The sequence below is a fragment of the Oryx dammah genome, unplaced genomic scaffold (genome assembly GCF_014754425.2).
Source record: "Oryx dammah isolate SB20612 unplaced genomic scaffold, SCBI_Odam_1.1 HiC_scaffold_25, whole genome shotgun sequence".
Classification (NCBI taxonomy): Eukaryota; Metazoa; Chordata; class Mammalia; order Artiodactyla; family Bovidae; genus Oryx; species Oryx dammah.
This window is the reverse complement of record NW_024070209.1, coordinates 65,660,883-65,686,550: the sequence shown is the minus strand read 5'-3', so window position 1 is coordinate 65,686,550 and position 25,668 is coordinate 65,660,883. Positions and strand designations below refer to the sequence as shown.

The following is a 25,668-nucleotide window of genomic DNA, read 5'->3' as shown; positions in this document are numbered from 1 at the left end:
GCATTCTTTGGCATTTCCTTTCTTTGGGATTGGAATGAAAACTGACCTTTTCCAGTCCTGTGGCCACTGTGGAGTTTTCCAAATTTGCTGGCATATTGAGTGCAGCACTTTCACAGCATCATCTTTCAGGATTTGAAACAGCTCAACTGGAATTCCATCACCTTCACTAGCTTTGTTCGTAATGATACTTTCTAAGACCCACTTGACTTCACATTCCAGGATGTCTGGCTCTAGGGGAGTGATCACACCATCGAGATTATCTTGGTTGTGAAGATCTTTTTGTACAGTTCTTCTGTGTATTCCTGCCACCTCTTAATATCTTCTGCTTCTGTTAGGTCCATACCATTTCTGTCCTTTATCGAGCCCATTTTTGCTTGAAATGTTCCCTTGGTACCTCTACTTTTCTTGACGAGATCTCTAGTCTTCCCATTCTGTTTTCCTCAATTTCTTTGCATTGATCGCTGAGGAACGCTTTCTTATCTCTCCTTGCTATTCTTTGAAACTCTGCATTCAGATGCTTATATCTTTTCTTCTTTTCTTTTCGCTTCTCTTCTTTTCGCAGCTATTTGTAAGGCCTCCCCAGACAGCCATTTTGCTTTTTTGCATTTCTTTTCCATGCATTTCTTTGTCATGAACCTCCATCCATAGTTCATCAGGCACTCTGTTTATCAGATCTAGTCCCTTAAATCTATTTCTCACTTCCACTGTATAATCATAAGGGATTTGATTTAGGTCATACCTGAATGGCCTGTTGGTTTTCCCTACTTTCTTCAATTTAAGTCTGAATTTGGCAATAAGGAGTTCATGATCTGAGCCACAATGTCATGTTATGAGTTATTTTATGACTCTAACAATATATAAAATCTGTAATCTTTCGAGATTATTCAAAAGATAAACTGTTAAAGAATAAATTGTTGAAACTGGCAATAAATGAAGAATTGAAGGATTTTGAAAATGTCATTTGTTTTAGCTAAAAGTTAAAAATGAATATTCTTAGCTTGCATAAAGTGATGTGAAAACTCTATTCCCACCAACTTATTTCTGTGAAACTAGTTTCCCTACTTAGTGTAAAAACAAAACACAGGAATAGTTTGGATACTCAGCACCCTCAAGCAGAAGCCTTTCTTTTTTGTTTTTAATTACTCCCACTAGATTGGAATATCAAATCAGAAGAAAGCTCATTTGCGGCTTAAAAAAACTTTAGATATTGATACACACCTCGTTTGTTCAAAGTTCTTTTACAGGCGTCTAGAATATGGAATCGCTATTTCATACATAAATTTGTTAATCATGACTGTGAAATAATGAAATCAAGAATGTAAGAATGAACAATACGTACCGTCTTCGCAATTCCCCCTACGGTCGTTTGATTTTATTTGTTGAAATGTAGTTCTCTGTTTATTGAAATAATTTTAAGTCTGGGCTTGTATTTTGCCTATCTTGCACCACCCCCCGCAATCTTTCAAATAACTTATTTTTACTGTATTTTACAAAAGTATCTCTGGGCGATGGATGGATTGGAAATCCGTCCTCTCACCACGGATAACTTGGGAAGCTGCTGTTGAAGCTAATAGAGGCGGAAATTAGGAATGTAATAAGACCCTATGCCCTGAAATGAGTTTCAGCAGGCGTAAAATAAAAACCCGGACAAAGCTTTAGTGACTAACATTTTTTTTTTTCTGGTTAAATAGACTCAGCTTGTAATGTGGTATGGGTTGAAAGTGTTAGTTGCTCAGACCTGTCCGACTCTGACCTCATGGGGTGTAGCCCACAAAGCTCCATGGAATTCTCAAGGTAAGAATACTGGAATGGGTTGCTATTTTCCTTTTCCAGGGGATCTTCCCCATCTAGGGATCCAACCAGGGTGTCCTACGTTGCAGGCAGATTCTCTACGGTCTGAGCCACCAGGGATACAAATCTAGAAAAACTGACCGGCGCCCCGCAATCCCCAGCATAGCCATTCCCTCCCACGACTTCAGCCAGTGGGGCCGGAGAAGACCGCCTTTGAGGCCGGAAAGGAAAGGGTTAAAAGGGGGTGTGGAGAGAAGAGTGAGGTCATCGGAGAGCGCCGCTCGCCAGGCTCGCAGAGCCGGCGCGCCACTGACGTCATCACTGCCTGCTGCTTTCCGGAAGGCAGACGTGGAAGGCCCTCGAGGTATTATTCTGAAGTGGGGTTGGAATTTTTCTCGTGCTTCTGTCTGAGTCCGCTTCTCCTGGGAACCCCCTGTCACGCTCCCGCTGACTGTGAGGAGCGGGGCCGTGCTGCGTAGCCATCCGCGAGTGAGAGTGTTGAGGTAACCTGCAATGGGGGGTCCATTGCAGGACCCCCACTTCCGCTTTCTTAAGGACTCTTGCTGGCTTCGGCCTCTCTCGGCCCCTCTCGTTTCTTTGGGTCTGGCCTTTCGCTTTTCTTCGTCTGTTAGCTCCGCCTCTCAAGTATTGGTGGGCGGAGAAATTAAAAGCTCGTGACTTCTCCGATAATTTTCTGCTGCTTTGAAACCTGATTGAGAGAGGAAGGCCGAAGTGGAAGATGTAGGAGAGTAGCTTTCCCTTGTCATCCGCCTTTATCATTTAGGTACATGATCACGCTCTGCCTGCTGCTGCGATATTAACCCACCTGAGATGAGAAGCTAGTTTTGATCCTAAGTTGAAATCTAATGGAATCTTTTAAAAGTGGTTTTTCTTTGTGGTCCAGCAATAGTGTGATTCAAACTTTTGTTTGAAAATATCTTTCGTGTCTTGCTGTTTGTTGACCGCAGTTCATTTTTGGCTTGATAAAGATGTCTCTGTCCCAGTGAGGTGTTTGGTGCCCACCTTGGACTATCTGATAGTAGAGTGACCCGAGACTTAGCCGAATGTTCACTTAGGATCCCGAAATAACCAGATAATCCCTATTCAAACTCCGGGAACCGTTTGTGATTGATGGAAATGATATTTTTGAAAGAAAATAATGATAGCGTGAACAGTGATTTTTCAAAAATAATCAAGACAGTTTATAAGTCATATCTCAGTTAGTGACTGTTTTCAAACTGTTGACCTTGCAAATATGGCTCTAAGCAGCCCCCAGTGGGTTGGGTGTTTGAATATTTTCACATTAGTAAAATAATAACTAATATTACTAATTAATATATTGATGTCCTGAGACAGGCATCGTTCTAAAAACTTTACCTGTATTGTTCATTTAACCTGCACAGTACACCTGAGATGAGAATCTTATCATAAGCAAATTCCTTAGTTTTGGAAGCTAATTTTGCTGCTTCACATGAATAATTTTGAAAACGCTTTGAATGAAACTTTGGATTTAACAATATAATTAATTTCATTGTAATCCGGTTTAACTATTTGTCTCAATCTTAAGCAACATCTTTGTAATTTATATTTTTTTTCTATTATGAGACCTTGGGATAATTTTGTTTTTAGAGGTTAGCATTTCTACCTTTTTTCTGGGATTTTACTCTAAATATGAAGGAGAGTTACAAGTGACACTAGCGTGGACTGTCTGCTAAAGACAATATTTTTGGAGAGATCGTTGTATGGACGTTTCACCATTATTTTCTAAGGTAATGCTGTGCAAAAAAGTCACTATGTTAATAGAATTCTGATGCAACATCTGCAGAGATCTTTCTAGTTTTCCCCCAAATAGTATATTGATTTGTTTCTGATTTAGTTCCTAATTGTATGTAAGTCTGCTTGGCATAAGGATGGAAACAGCCCTGGGATGTACATTATTGTATATCTTCTTTTGAATCGACATGGTGACTATCCTAATCTGGTATTGAGATTCTCCAAAATTTGGTTCCAGTTTACTTTCATTGTTTTAAGTTAGTGAACAGATAGTTACCAAATCCTTAATATGTGGCAAGACTTTATGTTAATCATGTGGAGATACATTGGGAAATAACCAGTGGAGAGTTTTGAGCAGAGGAGCGATATGATCTGGTTTAGGTATTTAACAGGCTTATTCTGCTTGCTGTATTAAGAGCAGCTTGTTGGAGAGAGGGGTACAGCAAAGCCAGGAGACTAATTAGGAAGGTGTTGTAATAATTCAGATAAGAAGATAGTATCTTCACAGCTGAAAGAAGTCACTGGTGAGTGGCAGTTCAATTTTGGATGTACTTCCTAGGTAAAGCTAACAGATTTGCTTATGGATTGAGTGTGGGTTGTAAAAGAGCTGTCCAGGTTTGGGACTTTGAGCAACTAGAAGGGTTAATTCCCGTTAACCGAGAAGTGGAGAACTGTGAGCACAGCAGGTTTGTGAGGTAGAATTGGGAGTTTACTATGATATGTTAAGTTTGAGACGTCTGTTAGTTATCCAAGTGGAGATGCTATAGACAATTGAGGTCTGGAATTCAGTGGGGAAGTCATTAGTGGAAAAGGTCAGTTGGGAGTAGTGAGATGGTATTTAAAATTGTGAGACTAGAGGCAGTTGCCGAAGGACTGTAAACAGAAAAGCAGTAGACTTGAGTCCTTAGGCCTTTTGGCCTTTATAGGTTTGGGGCGATAAGGACCCAACAAAGTAGACAGAACAGCCATCCGGGGACAAGGACAATTTTGAGAGTCGAGTGTTGTTGAGTTCAGGGTGAAGTAATGTGTTTACTGTTGTCAGATGCAGGTTACGGATCAGATAAGTGAGGATTGACATTTTCAGGTTTATCTTGATAAACATGAGGAGGAGTGTTATTTATGGATAAATGACAGGGTGGTAAATGTTAGGACAAAAAGGAAGAAGAGACTACTTTTGCTTGGGAGATATGGAAGAAATGGCAACCCACTCCAGTATTCTTGCCTGGAGAATCCCATGGATGGAGGAGCTTGGTGGGTTAGAGTCCACAGGTCACAAAGAGTCAGACACAACTGAGCGACTTCACTTTATAGAGAAGAGGGCATTTGACATGGGTTTTAAACGATTAGTAGGTTTTATTAGGTCCAGAAGACAGGGGAGGAATCAGGGGAGGAGGTATTCCAAGCAGAGGAAGAAGCCTTACTTCTCTCCCTTCAAGGCCACACCTCCCAGTCAGCTGTTAAGGATACTTTTGCAAGTCCTTTCTCTTGTGTCCATTAGCCAGTGCCTCATTTTGGATTACCATTCTCGCTCCAGGCTCACTGAGCCCTACTAAATAAATTCACAAAAGACCCAAATTAATGCTACCCTACTTCAGCTGGGTCCTTTCTTGGTTGCCTGACAGTTGCTTTATTCCTATTTTTTTCCCAGGTGGCTCTGTAGTAAAGAATCTGCCTGCTGATACAGGGGCCTCGAGTTCGATCCCTGGGTCAGGAAGCTCCCCTGGAGGAGGAAATGGCAACTCACTCCAGTATTCTTGCTGGGATAATACCATGGACAGAGGAGCCTGACTGGTTATAGTTCATGGGCTTGTAAAGAATTGGGCGTTACTGAGCACATATGCACAAACATTTATGCATGAACACACGGACTCTCTTCCCACCACACACTCCTCAATGCCATGTAACTGTATAACATTTACTTAGCATTGACTATGGGCTTCTCTGGTAGTTCAGGTGGTAAAGAATCCGCCTGCAATGCAGGAGACCCTTGTTTGATTCCTGGGTGGGGAAGCTCCCCTGGAGCTGGAAATGGCAACTCACTGCAGTGTTCTTGCCTGGGAAATCCCATGGTCAGAGCCTGGCAGACTATAGTCCATAGGGTCGCAAAGAGTCAGACATGACTAAGCAGCTAAGCACAGCACAGCATTGACTCTAAGACAGATACTCAGGAGTCATTTATTTAATAGATATTTATTCAGCCTCTATGACATGCTGCCCTGATACTTAGAATGTATGTGAGCAGACTTGCCTTGCACCAAGGTGCTTACAGTCCAGCGTGGATGGTGGACATTAATCAAATCACAGAAATACAAAATAACAACAATGATATGGAGTAATATATGGTGCTGTGAGACTATCAGCAGTGAGTATAACTTAATCTAAGGCAAGAGGGAATGCTTTCTTGAGAAAGCATTGTTAACGAGGGAGCAGGCCAGACAGGATGGTGGCCAGGAGTCCCCCAACAACTCAGGGAGGAGTTTCTACAGAGAACGAGGCTAGAAAGGCTCTTGTACCTTGAAAACAGGGAGAAAGTGGTCTTATGGTAGCTAGAAAATTTAGATGTAGGGAAGGCAATCCATTCATATGTTTCTTTGAATATAACAGAGCTAAAGAACGTAGGTTTGATTGTAATTGCTAAGCCAGGTGGAAATGACATTTTATCTGGCATATTTGGGACTAAAGTAAAATCAGAATTTCAGATAGTTGAAATTTTTGTTTATATACGTATGTACTATTGCATTACAGATATTATTTAGAATTCTTAATTCTGAGAGTATAACATAAAATGTGCTCCTTCACCGTACTGCTTTGTTTTCCCAGAAGTAACCCTAGTTCAGTTCAGTCGCTCAGTCGTGTCTGACTCTTTGCGACCCCATGAATCGCAGCACGCCAGGCCTCCCTGTCCATCACCATCTCCTGGAGTTCACTCTAGACTCATGTCCATCGAGTCAGTGATGCCATCCAGCCATATCATCCTCGGTCGACCCTTTCTCCTCCTGCCCCCAATCCCTCCGAGCATCAGAGTCTTTTCCAATGAGTCAGCTATTCTCATGAGGTGACCAAAATACTGGAGTTTCAGCTTTAGCATCATTCCTTCCAAAGAAATCCCAGGGTTGATCTCCTTCAGAATGGACTGGTTAGATCTCCTTGCAGTCCAAGGGACTCTCAAGAGTCTTCTCCAACACCACAGTTCAAAAGCATCAATTCTTAGGCACTCAGCCTTCTTCACAGTCCAACTCTCTCATGCATACATGACCACAGGAAAAACCATAGCCTTGACTAGGCGGACCTTAGTCGGCAAAGTAATGTCTCTGCTTTTGAATATGCTATCTAGTTTGGTCATAACTTTTCTTCCAAGGAGTAAGCGTCTTTTAATTTCATGGCTGCAGTCACCATCTGCAGTGATTTTGGAGCCCCCCAAAATAAAGTCTGACACTGTTTCTACTGTTTCCCCTTCTATTTCCCATGAAGTGATGGGACCAGATGCCATGATCTTCGTTTTCTGAATGTTGAGCTTTAAGCCAGGTTTTTCACTCTCCTCTTTCACTTTCATCAAGAGGCTTTTTAGTTCCTCTTCACTTTCTGCCATAAATAAGGGTGGTGTCATCTGCATATCTGAGGTTATTGATATTTCTCCCAGAAATCTTGATTCCAGCTTGTGTTTCTTCCAGTCCAGCGTTTCTCATGATGTACTCTGCATAGAAGTTAAATAAGCAGGGTGACAATATACAGCCTTGACACACTCCTTTTCCTATTTGGAACCAGTCTGTTGTTCCATGTCCAGTTCTAACTGTTGCTTCCTGACCTGCATACAGATTTCTCAAGAGGCAGGTCAGGTGGTCTGGTATTCCCATCTCTTTCAGAATTTTCCACAGTTTCTTGTGATTCACACAGTCAAAGGCTTTGGCATAGTCAATAAAGCAGAAATAGATGTTTTTCTGGAACTCTCTTGCTTTTTCCATCATCCACCGGATGTTGGCAATTTGATCTCTGGTTCCTCTGCCTTTTCGAAAACCAGCTTGAACATCAGGGAGTTCACCGTTCACGTATTGCTGAAGTCTGGCTTGGAGAATTTTGAGCATTACTTTACTAGTGTGTGAGATAAGTGCAATTGTGCGGTAGTTTGAGCATTCTTTGGCATTGCCTTTCTTTGGGATTGGAATGAAAACTGACCTTTTCCAGTCCTGTGGCCACTGTGGAGTTTTCCAAATTTGCTGGCATATTGAGTGCAGCACTTTCACAGCGCCATCTTTCAGGATTTGAAACAGCTCAACTGGAATTCCATCACCTCCACTAGCTTTGTTCGTAGTGATGCTTTCTAAGGCCCACTTGACTTCACATTCCAAGATGTCTGGCTCTAGATTAGTGATCACATCATCATGATTATCTGGATTGTGAAGATCTTTTTTGTATAGTTCTTCTGTGTATTCTTGCCACCTCTTAATATCTTCTGCTTCTGTTAGGTCCATACCATTTCTGTCCTTTATCGAGCCCATCTTTGCATGAAATGTTCCCTTGGTATCTCTAATTTTCTTAAAGAGGTCTCTAGTCTTTCCCATTCTGTTGTTTTCCTCAATTTCTTTGCATTGATCGCTGAAGAAGGCTTTCTTATACTCTTCTTGCTATTCTTTGGAACTGCATTCAGATGCTTATATCTTTCCTTTTCTCCTTTGCTTTTCGCCTCTCTCCTTTTCACAGCTATTTGTAAGGCCTCCTCAGACAGCCATTTTGCTTATTTGCATTTCTTTTCCATGGGGATGGTCTTGATCCCTGTCTCCTGTACAGGGACCCTAGTTAAGGGTCTCTTTTGTATTTTTTAAGAAATTTACATAAAGAACTATACCTCCACACTCATTTTTTCTTCTTAAAAACAAGCGGGTTGTACTATAAATGCTGTTCTTCAATTTTTCCTCACTTAATATATTTCAGGAATTGAAGCTCTGCTTCTTACTTTTCTCTACTACACAGTATTTCATTGAAGGAATATTTCATAAGTTATGTAGCCAGTTCTAATGAGCATGGAAGTTGTTTCTTGCTTTAAAGTGTATTTTAAGAAGTGTTGCAGTGGACGTCCTTAAACATTATCTTGTGTGAAAATGTACATTTTCAGAAGTAAAATTGCTCGGTCAAAGACTTTGTGCATATACAATTTTAAAGTATAATGCCAAATTTGCCCCCCAAAATGCTTCGTTTACACTCCAATTAATAGTGAATGAGAGGCTGTTTCTCTTCACCTTTGCCCATATTAAGTACTATCAATCTTTTTGATTTTTGCTTGTTTGACAGGTGAAAAATGGCATCTTGTTCTGGTGATTTATGTTTCTTTAATTATGAGTAAGATTGAGTAGCTTTCTTTATGCCTCTTGGTCATCTGGATTCCTTTATATGTGAACTGCTGATTTTCTTTGTTCATTTTTCTTTTGGGTTGAAGGTTTTTTTTCCCCTATTTTATTTATTTTTGTTGGAGTATAGGTGCTTTAAAATTGCAGGTATTTTTGTGTGTTGTTAAGTTGATTTGCAGAGGCTTCTTTTATCTGTCTTTATGTTGCAAATGTTTTCCCCTAGTTTTTCATTTGACTGTAGGCTTGGTTTGTTTATTTTTGCATGCATACATTTTTGTAAGGGCCAGGTAAAATGTAAGGCATCAGGGGTTTTTTAAGAAGGAAATTTGTGACATTATGGAAGTAACAAATAGTGGAACAAAGCCTTTGTTGGAAATGTTAGTAATATAAACCTCATTTGAGGCCACTGGCTCCGTTTTTTTCCTAAGTTGTTCAGCAACTATCATAGCTGGTGAACACCCAGTAACCTATGTTCCCCTGACCCCAGATTATATTTGGAGTTGGAATGAGATTGTAGTCGAGTATTCTAGACTACTTTCTATGTAGGTGTTCCCCAATTTATGGACTAGGTTATATTCAAAAAGTTAATTGATGGGTTGACTATCTAATATTTCTAATATGCCTTATCTTTGTTCTTAAAGCATGATTAATCCGTGAAGACTAGCTTTTTTTTTAAGGTAAATTCAACATGTTCTGTAAGTTTACCCTATATATGTTAGTGTGTGTGTGTGTGTGTGTGCATGCTCAGTCGCTCAGTTGTGTGTGACTTTTTGCAACCCCTTGGACTGTAGCCTGCCAGACTCTTCTGTCCATGGGATTTTCCAGGCAAGAATACTGGCGTGAGTTGCCGTTTCCTTCTCCAGGGAATCTTCCTGACCCAGGGATCAAACCTGGCTCTTTTGCATTGCAGTTGGATTCTTTACCACTGCATCACCTGGGAAGCCCATGTGTATCGGTGTTCATTCTTAAATAATAGGAGTATTTTCTTATGTAACTGTGATGCCATTTTTATAGCTGAATTCTAATTTCATAGCAAAATTCTCAATTTCTTAGTGTCATCCAATACCTGATCCAGATTCAGGATTCTTTCTTTCAAAGATATCTTTTTACACTCAGTTTATTTGAATCAAGATCCAAACAAGGTCTGCACATTCCCTTTGATTGTTAGGTCTAAAGGTAGATCTCTTCTTTCCCTCCCTGCTCTCCCTTTTCTTAGCTTTTCTTCATGCCATTTACCTGTTATGGAAATCAGGTCAGTTGTACAATATTTCTCATTCCAGATTTGTGTATTTGCTTTCTTGTGAACTTCTCTATCTTCCATATTTCCTATAAATTGGAAGTTAGCTCCACAGGCTCAATTATATTTAGATTCAGCTTTTCTGAGGGGAGTCGGAAGTGCTACACAGATGGTGCTGTGTTTGTCACATTGTTTCACATCAGGAGGTTCATGATATGTTTATGTCCTACTTGGAGTGGTGCAGACTCATCTGTGGGTTCAGGTATTAACAGTCTTACTCTTCTGTTGGAAGCTTCCCCTTTGATCTGTGATCATTTCCTGAATCAGTAATTTCACTAGGGGTTACAAAATGATGATTTTTTTTTTTTTAAGTTATCATTTCTTCCACATTTGTTAACTGGAATTTGAACTCTAGTTTTGTTACTTGGGTACCTAATGGTCATACGTAACATGGCTCTTGTGGAAAAATGCTGTCAGAGCAGCAGTTTTGTGATGTCAGGAATATACCTTTCCTGGCTGTAGTTCTGGAGGCTTACAGCAGTGTGATGGTCTTAGATGCATCAGCTTGGCTAGGCTGCAGCCCCCAGACATTCAGTCTAGCACCACGCTAGGTATTGCTCTGAAGGTATTTGTGGATATAATTGAAATACACAAACAATTGACTTCAGAAGGGAGATTATTCTAGATAATCTGAGTGGGCTGATCCAGTTAATTGGAAGGCTTTAGAAGCAGAGCTGAGGCTTCCTTGACGAAAAAGTTCCACCTGTGGACAGCAGTTTCAGCTTGCAGCCAAGGGTTCCAGCATGTTCTTTCTTGCTTACCTGCCCTGCAGATTTCCGTGTTACTTAGCTAGCCTCCACAATTGCATGAACCAGTTTCTTGCAATACATCTCTTCAAACTACCTCCTACTGGTTCTGCTGCTGTGGTTGAACCCCAGCTGGTATTGGGAGCCACTTCCTCAGCTCTCCTGTTCTCTGACAAATTCGGGTGAGGAGTAGTGGCGGAGGTCAGAGAATCTCCTTTTGTTTAGGGTGACCCTATAATTTGTTGCTCAAACTGGGACTTCTGAGAGAGGAATAGAGAGCAGAGCAGATGGTGAGCTGAAACAGCAGGCATAACTGAGGACTGTCTTGGGCAAGGTGAGACATAAAGCCATTCTGGTGACTCATCAGTGTGACACCGCTTCCTCAGGGAGCTTGTAATCAAAGTGAAGTGAAGTAAGTCAACACGTGTCACCAGATCCTGTTTTAGGTGACATGAGAACTTGTGCTCACCTAGACAGAAGGGAAGGATGTCACTCAGAGAAGTCTTATCCACTAAAGGAAACCTGATCTTATCTGCAAAGATAAGCAGGGTTCAGTTCAGTTCAGTCGTGTCCCACTCTTTGTGACTCCATGAATCGCAGCACGCCAGGCCTCCCTGTCCATCACCAACTCCTGGAGTTCACTCAGACTCGCGTCCATCGAGTCAGTCATGCCATCCAGCCATCTCATCCTCGGTCGTCCCCTTCTCCTCCTGCCCCCAATCCCTCCCACCATCAGTCTTTTCAGATGAGTCAACTCTTCTCATGAGGTGGCCAAAGTACTGGAGTTTCAGCTTTAGCATCATTCCTTCCAAAGAGATCCCAGGGTTGATCTCCTTCAGAATGGACTGGTTGGATCTCCTTGCAGTCCAAGGGACTCTCAAGAGTCTTCTCCAGCACCACAGTTCAAAAGCATCAATTCTTAGGCGCTCAGCCTTCTTCACAGTCCATCTCTCACATCCTAACATGACCACAGGAAAAACCATAGCCTTGACTAGGCAGACCTTAGTTGGCAAAGTAATGTCTCTGCTTTTGAATATACTATCTAGGTTGGTCATAACTTTTCTCCCAAGGAGTAAGCGTCTTTTAATTTCATGGCTGCAATCACCATCTGCAGTGATTTTGGAGCCCCCCAAAATAAAGTCTGACACTGTTTCCACTGTTTCCCCATCTATTTCCCATGGAGTAATGGGACCGGATGCCATGATCTTCGTTTTCTGAATGTTGAGCTTTAAGCCAACTTTTTCACTCTCCTCTTTCACTTTCATCAAGAGGCTTTTTAGTTCCTCTTCACTTTCTGCCATAAGGGTGGTGTCATCTGCATATCTGAGGTTATTGATATTTCTCCCGGCAATCTTGATTCCAGCTGTGTTTCTTCCAGTCCAGCGTTTCTCATGATGTATTCTGCATAGAAGTTAAATAAGCAGGGTGACAATATACAGCCTTGACGTACTCCTTTTCCTATTTGGAACCAGTCTGTTGTTCCATGTCCAGTACAAAGTGAAGTGGTTAGGGTGGCTCCTGTGTCGAGAACCAGATAGGCAAAGAATATTTGGAAAGCTGCTATGGTGGCTACAGCGTAGTAATGGAAGAGGGGAGAAATGAAAGATGAGACTAGTCAGACAAATAGAGGCCACTGGAAATGAGCTTGCCATCCATATAAGAGGTTTGGAATTTATCTTCAAGGTAGCTGGGAGCTAATGCAGTATTTGAAGCAGGGGTGTACCATGACCAGACTACCATTACAGAAAAGCCATGTTTTGTGATATCTTAAAATTGAGAGTGGAGGGAAACTGACAGTAGGGAGACTACTTTAAATGCCTTAGTGAAATATAGTGAGAATGGGGGAGAGCTGGTGACTCAAGGAGATTAAGAGGCCTTGTGAGCTTGTGGCTCAAGGAGGTTGACAGGACTGGTGGGCCTGGGGCCTGAGGAAGCGGACGGACGACTCCCAGGTTCCTGGCTGCACTGAGCTTCCTGGAGCAGAGGGTGGAGGAGGGAGGGCAGGGATGGTGTCCTGTTCCCCTCCTTTTCTCTGGTGGGTGTTACGGCTCTCATCACTGGCAGGGAGCGGAGGGAAGGAACGGCAGTTCCATCCTGTAGGGGTTGCTGGTAGGGATTCTCCCCTCTGTCCCTGCTTCTCAGCCAGACATTCCTGAGAGATGGAGAGAGGCAGCTTCTCTCTGGCCCTCTACCACTTCTCCACTTCTGCGGTTGATACTTTAGAAGGAAAGTGGAGGGGTGACGGATGCCTATGGCACCAGGCAGGGAGTGAGGAGCAGTGGGTGAGTTCTGTTTTTCTTTCTCTTCTTTGGCGTTTTACCATGCACAGTCTTGGGCAAGTTGTGTGTGGTTCCATTTGTAGCCTGTGAGGAGTAAATGAAGAAACCTGTGTGGATGCTTGGAGTAATGCCTGGTTCATAGGCCGTGGAGTTCAGATGTTGGCTGTTGCTCCTGATACTGTCCATTCACAGCTTTATCATGGCATCCGAGTAACAAAGGGGACAGAGGGCAGTGACTGCAGCTCCTTCCTTGCAGCACTTCCTGTGGAAGGAGCAGATACTCAGGAACTGTCTGCGTAAAATGTTTGAAGAAATCATTTGAATTGGAGGTAATTTCTGGTACTAGAACAGTTTTTATTTTCCAGTCTACATTCCGTTTGTTTTTTAGTTAGGAAAAAGGCAAGTGGTTTGGTTCAGATTTAATGAGAGTCATTATTCTTACTTACTGCCTTGCTTTCAGTGTTCACCCTAACCCATTTCAACAATAAATAACTACTTGCTTATTGAGGCTTAGGGACAGGGAATAATTGCAGGAAAAATCTCTGTCATGATTCTTGAGGGGAAATATTTTCTAATAGAAAAGTCAGATCAAAAATTTCACATTTAAATAAAGGTCTTGTGTTTTTTTATTCTTACAGTATTTGTTAAAAGCCAAAATACATTATTAAAGTTTGCCTTTTTAAATTTAATGATTGTTTATTTTTATTATGATTTTAATATGTGCTTTTTGAAATAACAAAATGTAAACAATGAAGAATGAAGAGTGAGTAACATGAGTCTGCGCTGATTCCATTCCCTAATTCCTACCCCTTCTGAGAGAGAATGTCTGATTTTGTATGTCTCCTTCCAGAGGTTTTTCAACATTTGTGGTTGTTGTTAAGTCACTAAGTCATGTTTGACTCTTTGCCACTCCGTGGGCTGCAGCACATGAGTCCTTCACTGTCTCCGGAGGTTTGCTCAAATTGACATCCATTGAATCAGTAATGCTTTCTAACCATCTCATCCTCTGCCACCCCCTTCTTTTGCCTTCCATCTTTCCCAGCATCAGGGTCTTTTCCAGTGAGTCAGCTCCTCACGTCAGGTGGCCAAAGTATTGGAGCTTCAACTTCAGCATCAGTCCTTCCAGTGAATATTTAGGGTTGATTTCCTATAGGATTGACTGACTTGATCTCCTTGCTGTCCAAAGGACTCTCAAGAGTCTTCTTCAGCACCACATATCTACATATATATAATGGCATCTGTGTTATGTGTTATATACTATGTTCTATGCCTTTTTTCACCACTTATTGTGTATTACTGTATAAAGGTTGGGAGAAAGAAATGGCAACCCACTCCAGTATTTTTGCCTGGAGAATCCCAGGGACAGAGGAGCCTGGTGGGCTGCCATCAATGGGGTCGCACAGAGTTGGACACAACTGAAGCGACTTAGCAGCAGCAGCAGCATATAAAGATTAACTTCTTTATTTTCACTATTATCTTGGATAGATGTGGTGTAATTCACTTAACTGTTCCCCTGTTAACGACTGTTTATTCTCAGTTTTTGTTGTATATAGTTTCTTCACTCAACAAATGTGTATTGACTGCCTGGCAGCGGTAGTGAACAAGACACACAAGTTCCTGCCCTCATGTGTCAATGTTTACTGTCTTTTGGAGGTAGACAGACAGTAAATGAAATATGTCAGATGCTGTTGAGGACTGTAGGAGGAGATAGGAAGCTCTGGAATGAGAGGAGGGCTGTGCATTTTAAATAGGGTGGTCAGGAAAGCTTTATGAGTAGACAGCATTTGAGTAGAGATGTAGCAAAGGTGAAGTCGTGAGCTCTGAAGCCACTGGTTCTGGAGAAACGTTTCTAGGAAGGAGAGGAGTCCAAAGGCTCTTAGGTAGGTGTGAGCCTGATAAGAAGAGCAGTGAGGCCTTCATGGCTGGAGTGGAGTGAGCTGGGGCGGAGTGAGAGGGATAAGGTCACAGAAGAAGTAGAAGAGTCAGGACTTTTTCAGTCAACATAAGGACTTCATCTCTTCCTGAGTGTCAAGCAGCAAGCCTTAAAGGTTTCCAAGCAGAGGCTTGTGGGAGTCTGACTTAGATTTAGCATGATCATTTGCTTTCTTGATAGTAAACTATTGGAATAGAAACAAGGAGGCCATTTAGGAGGCTGTTGAAACAATCCCAGCAAGACACAATGATGGCTCAGACTAGTTTGGACCAGGGTGGAAGCAGTGAAGGTGGTAGGACGTGGTTAGATTCTGAATATGTTTTAAAGATAGGGTGGGAGAGAAGAGTCAAGGATCATTCTATAACTTTAGGCCTGAACAATTGAAAAGGTGGAGTTGCCATGAAATGAAATGGGGAAGACCGCAGTAAACAAGATTAGTCTTTTTTTTTTTTTTTTAATTGAAGTATGCTGCTGCTGCTGCTGCTGAGTCGCTTCAGTCGTGTCCGACTCTGTGTGACCCCATAGACGGCAGCCCACCAGGCTCCCCCATCCCTGGGATTCTCCAGGCAAGAGTACTGGAGTGGGTTGCCATTGCCTTCTCAGTAATTGAAGTATATGTGTGCTCAATTGCTTCAGTCGTGTCCAACTCTTTTGTGAGCCTTTCCAACTCTTGTGAGCCTATGGACCGTAGCCTGCCAGGCTGCTCTGTCCTTGGGATTCTCCAGCAAGAATACTGGAGTGGGTTGCCATGCCCTCTGCCAAGGGATCTTCCTTACCCCGAGATTGAACCCTTGTCTCCTGTGTCTCCTGCACTGCAGGCTGATTCTTTACCCACTGAGCAACCTGGTATAGTTGCTTTATATTGTAGTAGTTTCAGGTATTGATTTGATATGAGTTTGTTCTGAAAGGGAGATGGAATATGGACTTTAGCTGGAGGGGAGGATATGAAGTCAGGGTGTTTGTTTCTTGTTTAAGATGGAGGATGAAATGTTTTAAGTTGATGGATAATGACCCCACCAGGGAGAAAAACGGATGAGAAGCAGAATTCCCACTTGAAAAGTTTGAGGAGTTCGTTTTAATAATTTTTTAATGCATGTATACAAGGATTTCTCGGAGAAGGCATTGGCAACCCACTCCAGTACTCTTGCCTGGAAAATCCCATGGACGGAGGAGCCTGGAAGGCTGCAGTCCACGGGATTGCTGAGGGTTGGACACGACTGAGCGACTTCACTTTCACTTTTCACTTTCACGCACTGGAGAAGGAAATGGCAACCCACTCCAGTGTTCTTGCCTGGAGAATCCCAGGGACAGAGGAGCCTGGTGGGCTGCCGTCTCTGGGGTCGCACAGAGTCAGACACGACTGAAGTGACTTAGCATAGCATAGCATAGCATAGCATACAAGGATTTCTGTAGGCTGCTTTCTAAAGAGAATTTCCTGAGTCAAAGAGTGTGTGCATTTAAGAAATCTGTACCAGTTTATATTCTGCCTCTAGTGTAAACCCTTGCTAATGGTGAACTTTGCCAGTCTTTAAAATTATTGCCCATCTTATGGGTGAGATTTTCATTATTTTAATCTTTTATGCTTTGTAGGAAGTTTTTATATCATCTAACTAATCTTTTGTTGTGTTTTGGCAACAGTCTCCCAGACTGTTTCTTGCCTTTTAACTTTGCTTAAGGTATACTTTTACAATACAGATTTTTTTTTTCAGTTTTTATGTAGTTCAGTCTGTCAGCCATTTCCTTTTATAGCATTTGGGTTTCATTTGGATCATGTAAATATTTTATATAATCTTCTAATATATTTATACAGAATTTACCTTTAAATTCATCTGGAGTTTATTTTTGTGTATGTCATGAAATAGGTATCTAAGTTTTCCATCTCCTTCTGTGTTAAATACCATAAGAATTAACTGTTTTTTGAAGATTTGGAAGAAATTACCTGTAATATCTTCTAGACTTGGAACTTTTTAGGAGCATAGATTTTTGACTTCTTAAAACTTTTTTTTGGTCTGTCATTAATGATCTATTTGGTTTATACACTTCCTTTTAGGTTAGATTTGATAACTGGGTTTTTTTCCCCCCTGGTACCTCATCCTTATTAGTCAGATTTTTCAAATTTGTTGGTTTAAAATCCTACATAAAGAAAAATACCATCTTTGTGTTCATGTCTGGCACCTTTATCTGGACAGTGGATGCTGGAGCTGCCCTTCGGCAAGTCTGGAGGTTGCCTCGGCTGCTCTCGGCCCTCAGGGCTCAGCCCTTACTGGCCTTCCTCTTGTGTGTGTTCCTGGGCTCTCCTGTTTTGTTTGTAAGGAGTTGCATTCTCATGCTTCTGTTTCCTATCAATCTAATCTCATTTGCTGTTTAGTTTATTAAAATGTCTGCTGTTGAGGTCTGCTGATGGATAGGTGCCCTTCTTTGTTCCAGCATTACTGTGGATTTATTTTTGTATTTCTTCTGTCATTTTGGAGAGATTTTTGGGGGGCGGGATGAGAGGCAAATCCATGGTTTTAGTTATTATTAGCCTTTTGAAACAGCAAGTCACAACTCTCTCCTGTGTGGTTTTCTTTTCTCACAGTCCTTTGTTTAATTGCTGTTTGCACAGTAGTTGATAGTAATTTTATGGCATGTGTAGTGATAGTCCCCTGGACTTCATCTTTTTTTTTTTTAAATTTTAAATGAAACCAGATGTCTCTGTGGACTTTACTTGTTGAATTGAAATGTTGATGTATTATGACTAAATAATCAAATAGTACTTTTAAAGCTTAAATGACATAGTCATAACATTTAGAACTATTAGGGACTTTACAGATCATTAGACCAACTGCCTATTTTTATGAATGAGGTATTTGGGGCCCAGAGAGATACAGTGATTTATCTAAGGTGACAAAGCCAATGACCAGGCAAGATGGAAAGCCTGAGTCTGTTTACTTCAAATTGGTTATGCTCTTTGCTATTTTACACATTCTTGATGCTCTCCTTAGTGATGTCATGAAGGAGGAATTTTCAGCTAATAACATTTTTTTAACCTAAAAATAATGGTACATATGGTACATTTTGGCTTGGAATTGCTTCTGAAATTTGATCTTAGATAACAATGTTAACAATGAGATTAACGATTGGAGAAGGAAATGGCAACCCACTCCAGTGTTCTTGCCTAGAGAATCCCAGGGACGGGGGAGCCTGGTGGGCTGTGGTCTGTGGGGTCGCACAGAGTCGGACCCGACTGAAGTGACTTAGCAGCAGCAACAGTCACTAAATACAGTGATGTGGAGTTTTCTTTTTCTCATATAGATATTAAATATTGTTATAATGTAAATATGAATTTTAAAGAATGAGCTGTCAAGGTGTGCTCTGGCCTAAATAAAAACCGTATAGTTAATTTCTCCTAAATTTCTTCTTTTCTGCTTATAGGCTTTATGTGATTTATGGCCTCTTGAATTTCTTATTAATACTTTAAGCTTAAGGAATATGTATATATAAATATAGGCTTGAAAAGTGATTTTAGTGATAAATGATTGTAAGGTACTTCAGACCCAAGATTTCTAATTTTTTGGTTTAAAACGCTGTTAGATCAATGCCTGAATTTAGAAGTGCTAAATTATGTGTTTTCCAAAAAAAAAAGAGCTTTGCTTATCATTGTTTTCAATAAGCATTAGTGGGTAGGATATATTGACTTATCACACTTCCATTGCCCTTGGCTTCCCTGGTGGCTCAGATGGTAAAGCAGCTGCCTGCAGTGCAGAAGACCTGGGTTCCATCCCTGGGTCAGGAAGATCCCCTGGAGAAGGAAATGGCAACCTACTCCAGTATTCTTGCCTGGAAAATTCCATGGACAGAGGAACCTAGTAGGCTACAGCCCATGGGGTCGCAGAGTTGGACATGACTGAGCGACTTCACTTTCTTTCTTTACTTTCTGTAACATCAAAAAATTTTTTTTAATGTATTTATCATTGATATAACATATTTGGTAGTCATGTCTCAGTTATTGAGAAGCATTGAGGGATTGCTATGTGTAGCATTAATGAACTTGAGTAGGTCCCCTCCTGGGACCCCCCACCTTCTGCCCCTGGCCCCCAACCCCACCAGGCAACTTAAGAAGAGGGTAAGTTTGAACATGGTTGCTCCGAATTATATTCTGAGAAGATTAGTTAAATTATCTTCAGATTTTAACTTTTAGCAGTTTTGAGACACGTGATATGACCTATTGATTTTTTTAATAACCTAGCAAGCAATCTGTCTCCAATATGAATTTTAAGAATTTAATTTTTTTCCAGTTGATCGTAATGGCAGGTGAAGGAATTAATGAAGACTATCCAGTAGAAATTCATGAATATTTATCAACATTTGAGAATTCCATTGGTGCTGTGGATGAAATGCTGAAGACCATGATGTCTGTTTCTAGAAATGAGTTGTTGCAGAAGGTATTTTAAGTAATTTCTAATAATGTAATTCATAATAGTGAGTGCTGTGTTGTGAAACATACAGAAGAAGCAGATACGTGATTTATGCCCCTTTCTCTCATTTTTCCCCCTCTATGTTTTTAAGTGTTTAATATCTTTAGGGGGAAAATACAACAAAACTCCAGCCTTAGGAAATGCCTCCTAACGATATTTTTATTTTGACTTGGTTTTGAATTAAAAAAAGCACTCCCCACATTCTTTCTGACAGACTCTTATCTTTGACCTTTTAAGTATTACTATGATGTTATCAGGGTTTCTGGAAAGTCTATAGGACAGAAAGAGTAAATTGACTCTGACAGTCTAAAACAAATCTCATTATGCTTCTTCTGTCTTTGGTATTGCCTAAGCATTTTAGCCTGCTTCTTATGCATAAATGCATCATGTACAATGTTTATATTGACAAATTACTTTTGACATACAAAGCCCAGATTGTAACTTCTGAAATTAAAGTAATTCAAAAGAACGTTTTTTTTAATTTTACACATTCCTTGTTTAACTAAAGATGATACCCTGAAGTGAAAATTTGTGGGCAAAAATCACCAGTTAACAAAACTTTACTTTCTCAAATTATTTCCAGATTATTTGGTTATTGGATTATAAGAAGTGAAAAAAATATTTCTTTGATACATTGTGCTTGGTGAAAGTTTAAAATATTTGATGGTACTCAAAGTTTATATTTCTTTTTTCTTTCTCTTTCTCTTTTTTTTAATAGTTGGACCCACTTGAACAGGCAAAAGTAGATTTAGTTTCTGCTTACACATTAAATTCAATGTTTTGGGGTATGTATATTACTTTGGAATTAATTACAAAGCAGATTATTTATTGTGTTAAAGGTGACATTTTAAAAATGCTCACAATTTATATACAATTATACTTTATGGCAGTTTTAATTGTCTAAGTATTTATTTCTTTTAAATCAGAATACCAGATGCCTATGAGCCACACATACATTTAGAATTACAAAGAGGTTGAATAATTTAAGATTTAATTAGTCATTTGTGTGACATTTCTTTTTCGTTAACAAGTTTCTTTAATTAATGCCTTTATTAATATATACCCATTTCATTCCATGAAATCTTTCTCTTGTAGTTTATTTGGCAACTCAGGGAGTCAATCCCAAGGAACATCCAGTAAAGCAGGAACTGGTAAGATTGCTATGGATTGATTTCTTTTATTTCATGTGTATTTCTGTTGTAGTGTTCTTGCAGTTAAAATTAGAGTACCTTTATCACACTAATTGTGGAGAACAAAATTATTTCGGGTTGAAATTATGAACGTGACCCAGATTTCATTGTGTCTTTAGTTTCTCTTTCTCTCGCCTTTGTCAGAGAATGGTGTTCCATATATTATATAAATCTCTGGATGGGAAAATGTTATGATTCTAGTAATTATTTATAACTTCTATATTATTTTTCCTATAAATTCTTGAAATCCTGTTCATCTCTACAACTGCCTTTAAAAAAAAAACTCTTATACAATTCTTAAAAGTATATTCTAGTTGATTTACTAGCAAAGACGGGAAAGTTTCTCCTCCACCTTTTCAATTCTTCCATTAATTCATTTTCTCAGCAGTAAAGAATCCAGTTCAGCAACAAAGCTAAAAGCTTTTTTGGCACCAGTTGTATGTGTACTGTCCAGTAATTCTGCATTAGTGACATATTTACAACCTATAATAAATCTTCTAGGTTTGTCTTTGTATTCCATTTAGATGTATAAGTACAGTATATAAGGTCTGGTATCTTGGAGTTTTTGCTGACTTCAAAAATTAAATCAAATCATTCAGTTTGAAAGAAAAAATTTAGAAATCAAACTTAAGGTTACCTTCTTGACTTGGCTTTATGAATAAGAATATTAATAAATTTATTCTTTGTGTTTATAAAATATAAGGTAAATATATATGTGAAATATACTTGACACTGTATTATTGTTCTAAAGTCTTAAGGTAGTTGTTATGTATGTATTTTATAACTTAGTAAAGCAGTTGGTCATTTATTTAAAAAAAATGAGTAAAGCCAGATATGTTGTCTTCAATTTTTAAATGTATAGACTGAGACCTTTTCTTTTAAGTTTCTTGGAGGAAAAGTAAAAAAAGTAAATATTTTTTAAAATACAGAAATTGTGAAAAATACTTAAAATATATAAAGCAATATGGTCCATAGATCTTGATTTGACAAATGAGATTGGCCTTAAATCTTAGGAAGAATCCATTGTATCATCTGTGTTCAACTTTCTAATGTAGCCTTTACGTTTATAAAATTCCTCTTTTCTCTCTTAAAGTTATCTGGAGTAGTTTAGTACTTGATTCTGTCATCTGTCTTCTCTTTTCCTCAGAATCCACTTTATGGAGGAGTGCATTCATATTTTGGACAAGGGTTAACAAATGAACAGCATCCATAAACCTATTCGCCTTTTCTGACTTTGTGACAGATGTCACTGATTGACACAGAGTTAGGGTGTGAGAGGAAGCCTATTTGCTGTCTATATCATGAATGGGGAAAGGCATTGAAAACAGTCCATTCATTCATTCAAGAAATACCTGAGTGCCCACTAGGAGCCAGGCTTTATTTCCAAGCGAGGTAGTTCCTCAGTGTATAAAGCCACTAAAATATCCCTGCCTTTGTGGCAGGTGCCACCCTATCTAGTGGTGGGAAACAAACAATACACATGTGTGAATATATAGTATGTTAGAAAGTTATATTGTGGGAATAAAGAAAAAATAGCACAGGGTAAGGGGCATTGGAGTACTTGAGTAGGATTGCCATTTTCAGTCATTGCTATTGACCTATTAGCAAGGTGAACATTTGATGGGATTGGAAGGAAGAGAGGGTGTGGGTTTGTGAGGGATGATCAGTTTGGGGAGGGCTGGGCTGGGTGTGTGTTGTGAGGACTTTAACTCATGAGAGGGTTTTGAGTAGAGTTGTTAGTTTTTTTAACTTAAAAAATCCCAAGATTCTGCATTTTTATGTGTATGTTTATAAAACTATTTTGATAATTTAATGAAACTTGCTTTTAAGCGGTGATCAGTCATTTACTATTTTGTGGCTCTCACACCTTTATTTCTCTAATTGAAGTAGGAAAATAAGCTTTCATTCTGATTAATAGCCTCAGAAGATTCAAAGTGGTACAGAAACCTAGTATGTTTCTCACTGTGTAAAGTCTGATAAGAGCTGTAGATTTCTTAGAAAATATCACATTCTTATCAGTCAGAACTATGACAGTGGCTAAAAAGATGTTGTATTTTCACTCTACTTAGTTTAATTGCGACACTAGAAGGTAACACAAAAGAATAGTTAAAATGCTGCCATAGCCATTTCCTGTTTCACATAGTTTCTGGATAATTTAGTTTGTATATTGTAAGCCTGTGAAAGTTCTATTTTAGATTATAGACTTCAGATACAAGACAGTTAGTTAGTATGTGGATTTAGGTAAATTAAAAAATTTAGTGTAACCACATATAAACAGTTCAGTGTTTATCTCTGTAGTGTCTAGGTTTTCCTCTTTTGAAACACTCAGAACACTTCTGAAATGACTTTCTAATGTCTGTGTTTCCCCTAGACTGAGACTTCAGGAGAACGTGGAGTGTGTTTATCCTGTTCCCTTTGCACTTAACTAGCATCACTCAATAGGCAGTAAATATTGAGCAATAAACATAGCTGTTGAATTTAACTGAGGTGTAGTATAATACAGCTTAGTGGTGTTGAACAGCTTGGTAAATCTATTGCCTTTCTTTTTTTTTCTCTTATATTTAAGGAGAGAATCAGAGTATACATGAACAGAGTCAAGGAAATAACAGACAAGAAAAAGGCTGGCAAGCTGGACAGGGGTGCAGCTTCAAGATTTGTAAAAAATGCCCTCTGGGAACCAAAACCTAAAAATGCACCCAAAGTTGCCAATAAAGGAAAAAGTAACAATTAACCTTTCAGTTTTGATGTATACATATTTCAAAAGTACATAATTTTTATTGTTTTCCACAAAACGGATGATGATTATGTGGCACTGTAAGGTTTAAATGTATTCCTTATTGAAATCATGTATAAAACTTGCATTTGAAATTTGTAATGCTAAAAACTTTTTCCTCCAGAAAGATTGTTATCTTTATTGGTTTTCCTATAGAACACTATGAGGTTTTTAACATTGTAGTGTGTATATATACGTATATGTGTATATATATATAAATATTTTATTTTGTATGGGAGTGTAGCTGATTAATAATGTGATAGTTTCAGGTGAACAGTGAAAGGACTCAGCCCTACATACACAGTATCGATTCTCCTCCAAACTCCTTTCCCATCCAGGCTGCCATGTAACATTGAACGGAGTTCCATTTGCTATATAGTTGGCTATGCATTTTACATTTATGCATACATTTACAGCAGTGTGTACATGTAATCCCAAGCAACATTGTAGTATATTTTATATTTATACTTTACTGTCTCTTGACCAGACTCTTATTTGCTTAGGTCAGTCTTTCAAGTGCCATTTTATAAGCAACTATGAAGTTTAAGTTAAATGTTCCTCGTAAACATTTGTCTATTTCGATGAATAATTATTTTATGAAGTATGCCGAAGTTATAAATACATCTGTTCTCACTATATAATATTAAGAAAGAGTGAAATGACTTAAATGTCCATTTTTTTCTCTGTAGTTATTTAATTATGCTTTCATGATTTTGGGAATTACTGCTTTTTGTGATATTTGAAGTATGAAATTAAGACTTTAAGGTTATTCTTTAATTCTTGGCACTTTGCCGCTATGTCCCATTTAAAGTAAAATACATTCTCATTAACTTTAGATGGGAAATGAGGTTGTATATTGATGGCTGAATTTTGGCATAATAGCTATACCCTATCAAAGCTGTTAATGCATGGCTGACCTGTTTTTTATTTTTCTCTTTTGAGTAAATTTTTCCTTGAAATTAGGAAGGTAGGTTTTAGAAGTCCTTAGAAATGGAGGAATTCATGAGTTTTTTTGACCCTTGTGCATACCCTTAGTTCTCTTGGCTTCAGTTTTTTCAGATGTTTTTGGTATTTATGAAACTATAACAAGTATGTACAAGTATTTTGGAACAACTTTGTATGTTCCATAATGCCACTTAATCAGAGGAGAAATCTGAAGGAGAGTACATTGTATTTATATTCTGATTTATTTTTCTGTAATATTTGTTACTGAGAATTCTAAATATTAAAACTTTTTAAATATCTAAGTCCATGAATTTTAATTATATACCCTTAATGCTTTCAGTCTTTGAATTCATATCATTATGTATAGGAATGCCAAATACAGTAAAGTACTTGTACTTTAATTTTTGAAAAAGAAGTTGTTAAAATTTTCTGTGTGATTAATTCTCCATAAGTAACCTTGAATAAATGGATTTCTTGATTTATGATAGCAGATATTGGAAATGGTCTTAAAATATAATGGATTTTGTAAAGCATGTTGAACTCTTTCTATGACACATGAAGAGGAAATCACTGATAGATGCAGAAAGTCTTCTGGCTCAGATGTCAGGCAATTTTTGAAGTATAAGAACATTTATAGTTATTTCACTCCTTGTTTTACCTGTATCTCTTCTAAATTCCAGTTTTTTTTTTTAAGTGACTTCAAGAGAGAAATAAATGTTATTAAGATCAAGTGTGTGGCTTTGTTATTTATTGCAAGGAAGGTTATAATTTGCATTTTTGTATGTTTTCTCATTTCATCAAGGAAAAAAGGTTAAATGAAAAATGTCATAGAGTTGCAGAAAATCATTGGTCAAATTATTGGGTTGTGAAAGTCCAGCTCTTCATTCTCTTATTCTTTTTAACTACTTTATATTGAAGTATAGTTGATTAACAGTATTGTGATAGTTTCAGGTCTGCTTTTTATTCTCTTAAACTGGAGATTCTTTAGTGAATAATTCTTTTAAGTGTTTGTCAGAAGTAAAAAAAAAAAGCAGTTTGATTGTATTCCATTTTATTAGGTGTGATTTAAAATACTATTGGTTAGCACATAGTAAAGAGCTGAATGATAGTAAGTGCATTGGGTTGCTTATGTTCTACTTATT

General features: G+C 38.9%; 1 protein-coding gene across 5 annotated transcripts; it reads left to right on the top strand.

The window, feature by feature from the left end:
• Positions 1 to 2,057: 2,057 nt before the first annotated feature.
• On the top strand, positions 2,058 to 25,257 carry C1D (C1D nuclear receptor corepressor). Of its 5 annotated transcripts, none has more exons than XM_040224129.1 (5): positions 2,058 to 2,155; positions 19,439 to 19,585; positions 20,337 to 20,403; positions 20,714 to 20,769; positions 23,375 to 25,257. In XM_040224129.1, the coding sequence occupies exons 2-5, from the start codon at positions 19,448 to 19,450 to the stop codon at positions 23,537 to 23,539; spliced, it is 426 nt and encodes a 141-aa protein (XP_040080063.1). In that variant the 5' UTR covers positions 2,058 to 2,155; positions 19,439 to 19,447; the 3' UTR covers positions 23,540 to 25,257. The 5 variants fall into 5 exon arrangements, with proteins under 5 accessions (XP_040080063.1, XP_040080062.1, XP_040080064.1 ...); XM_040224128.1 differs by having other exon boundaries at positions 2,105 to 3,560; XM_040224130.1 differs by having other exon boundaries at positions 2,152 to 2,575.
• Positions 25,258 to 25,668: the final 411 nt, after the last annotated feature.

Coding starts and splice junctions, on each gene's coding strand:
- C1D (XM_040224128.1), top strand. CDS start 3,534: ATGGACGTTTCACCATTATTTTCTAAG. Junction 19,586..20,336: donor GAAATGAGTTGTTGCAGAAG/GTATTTTAAGTA, acceptor TTTTTTTAATAG/TTGGACCCACTTGAACAGGC. Junction 20,404..20,713: donor ATTAAATTCAATGTTTTGGG/GTATGTATATTA, acceptor TTTCTCTTGTAG/TTTATTTGGCAACTCAGGGA.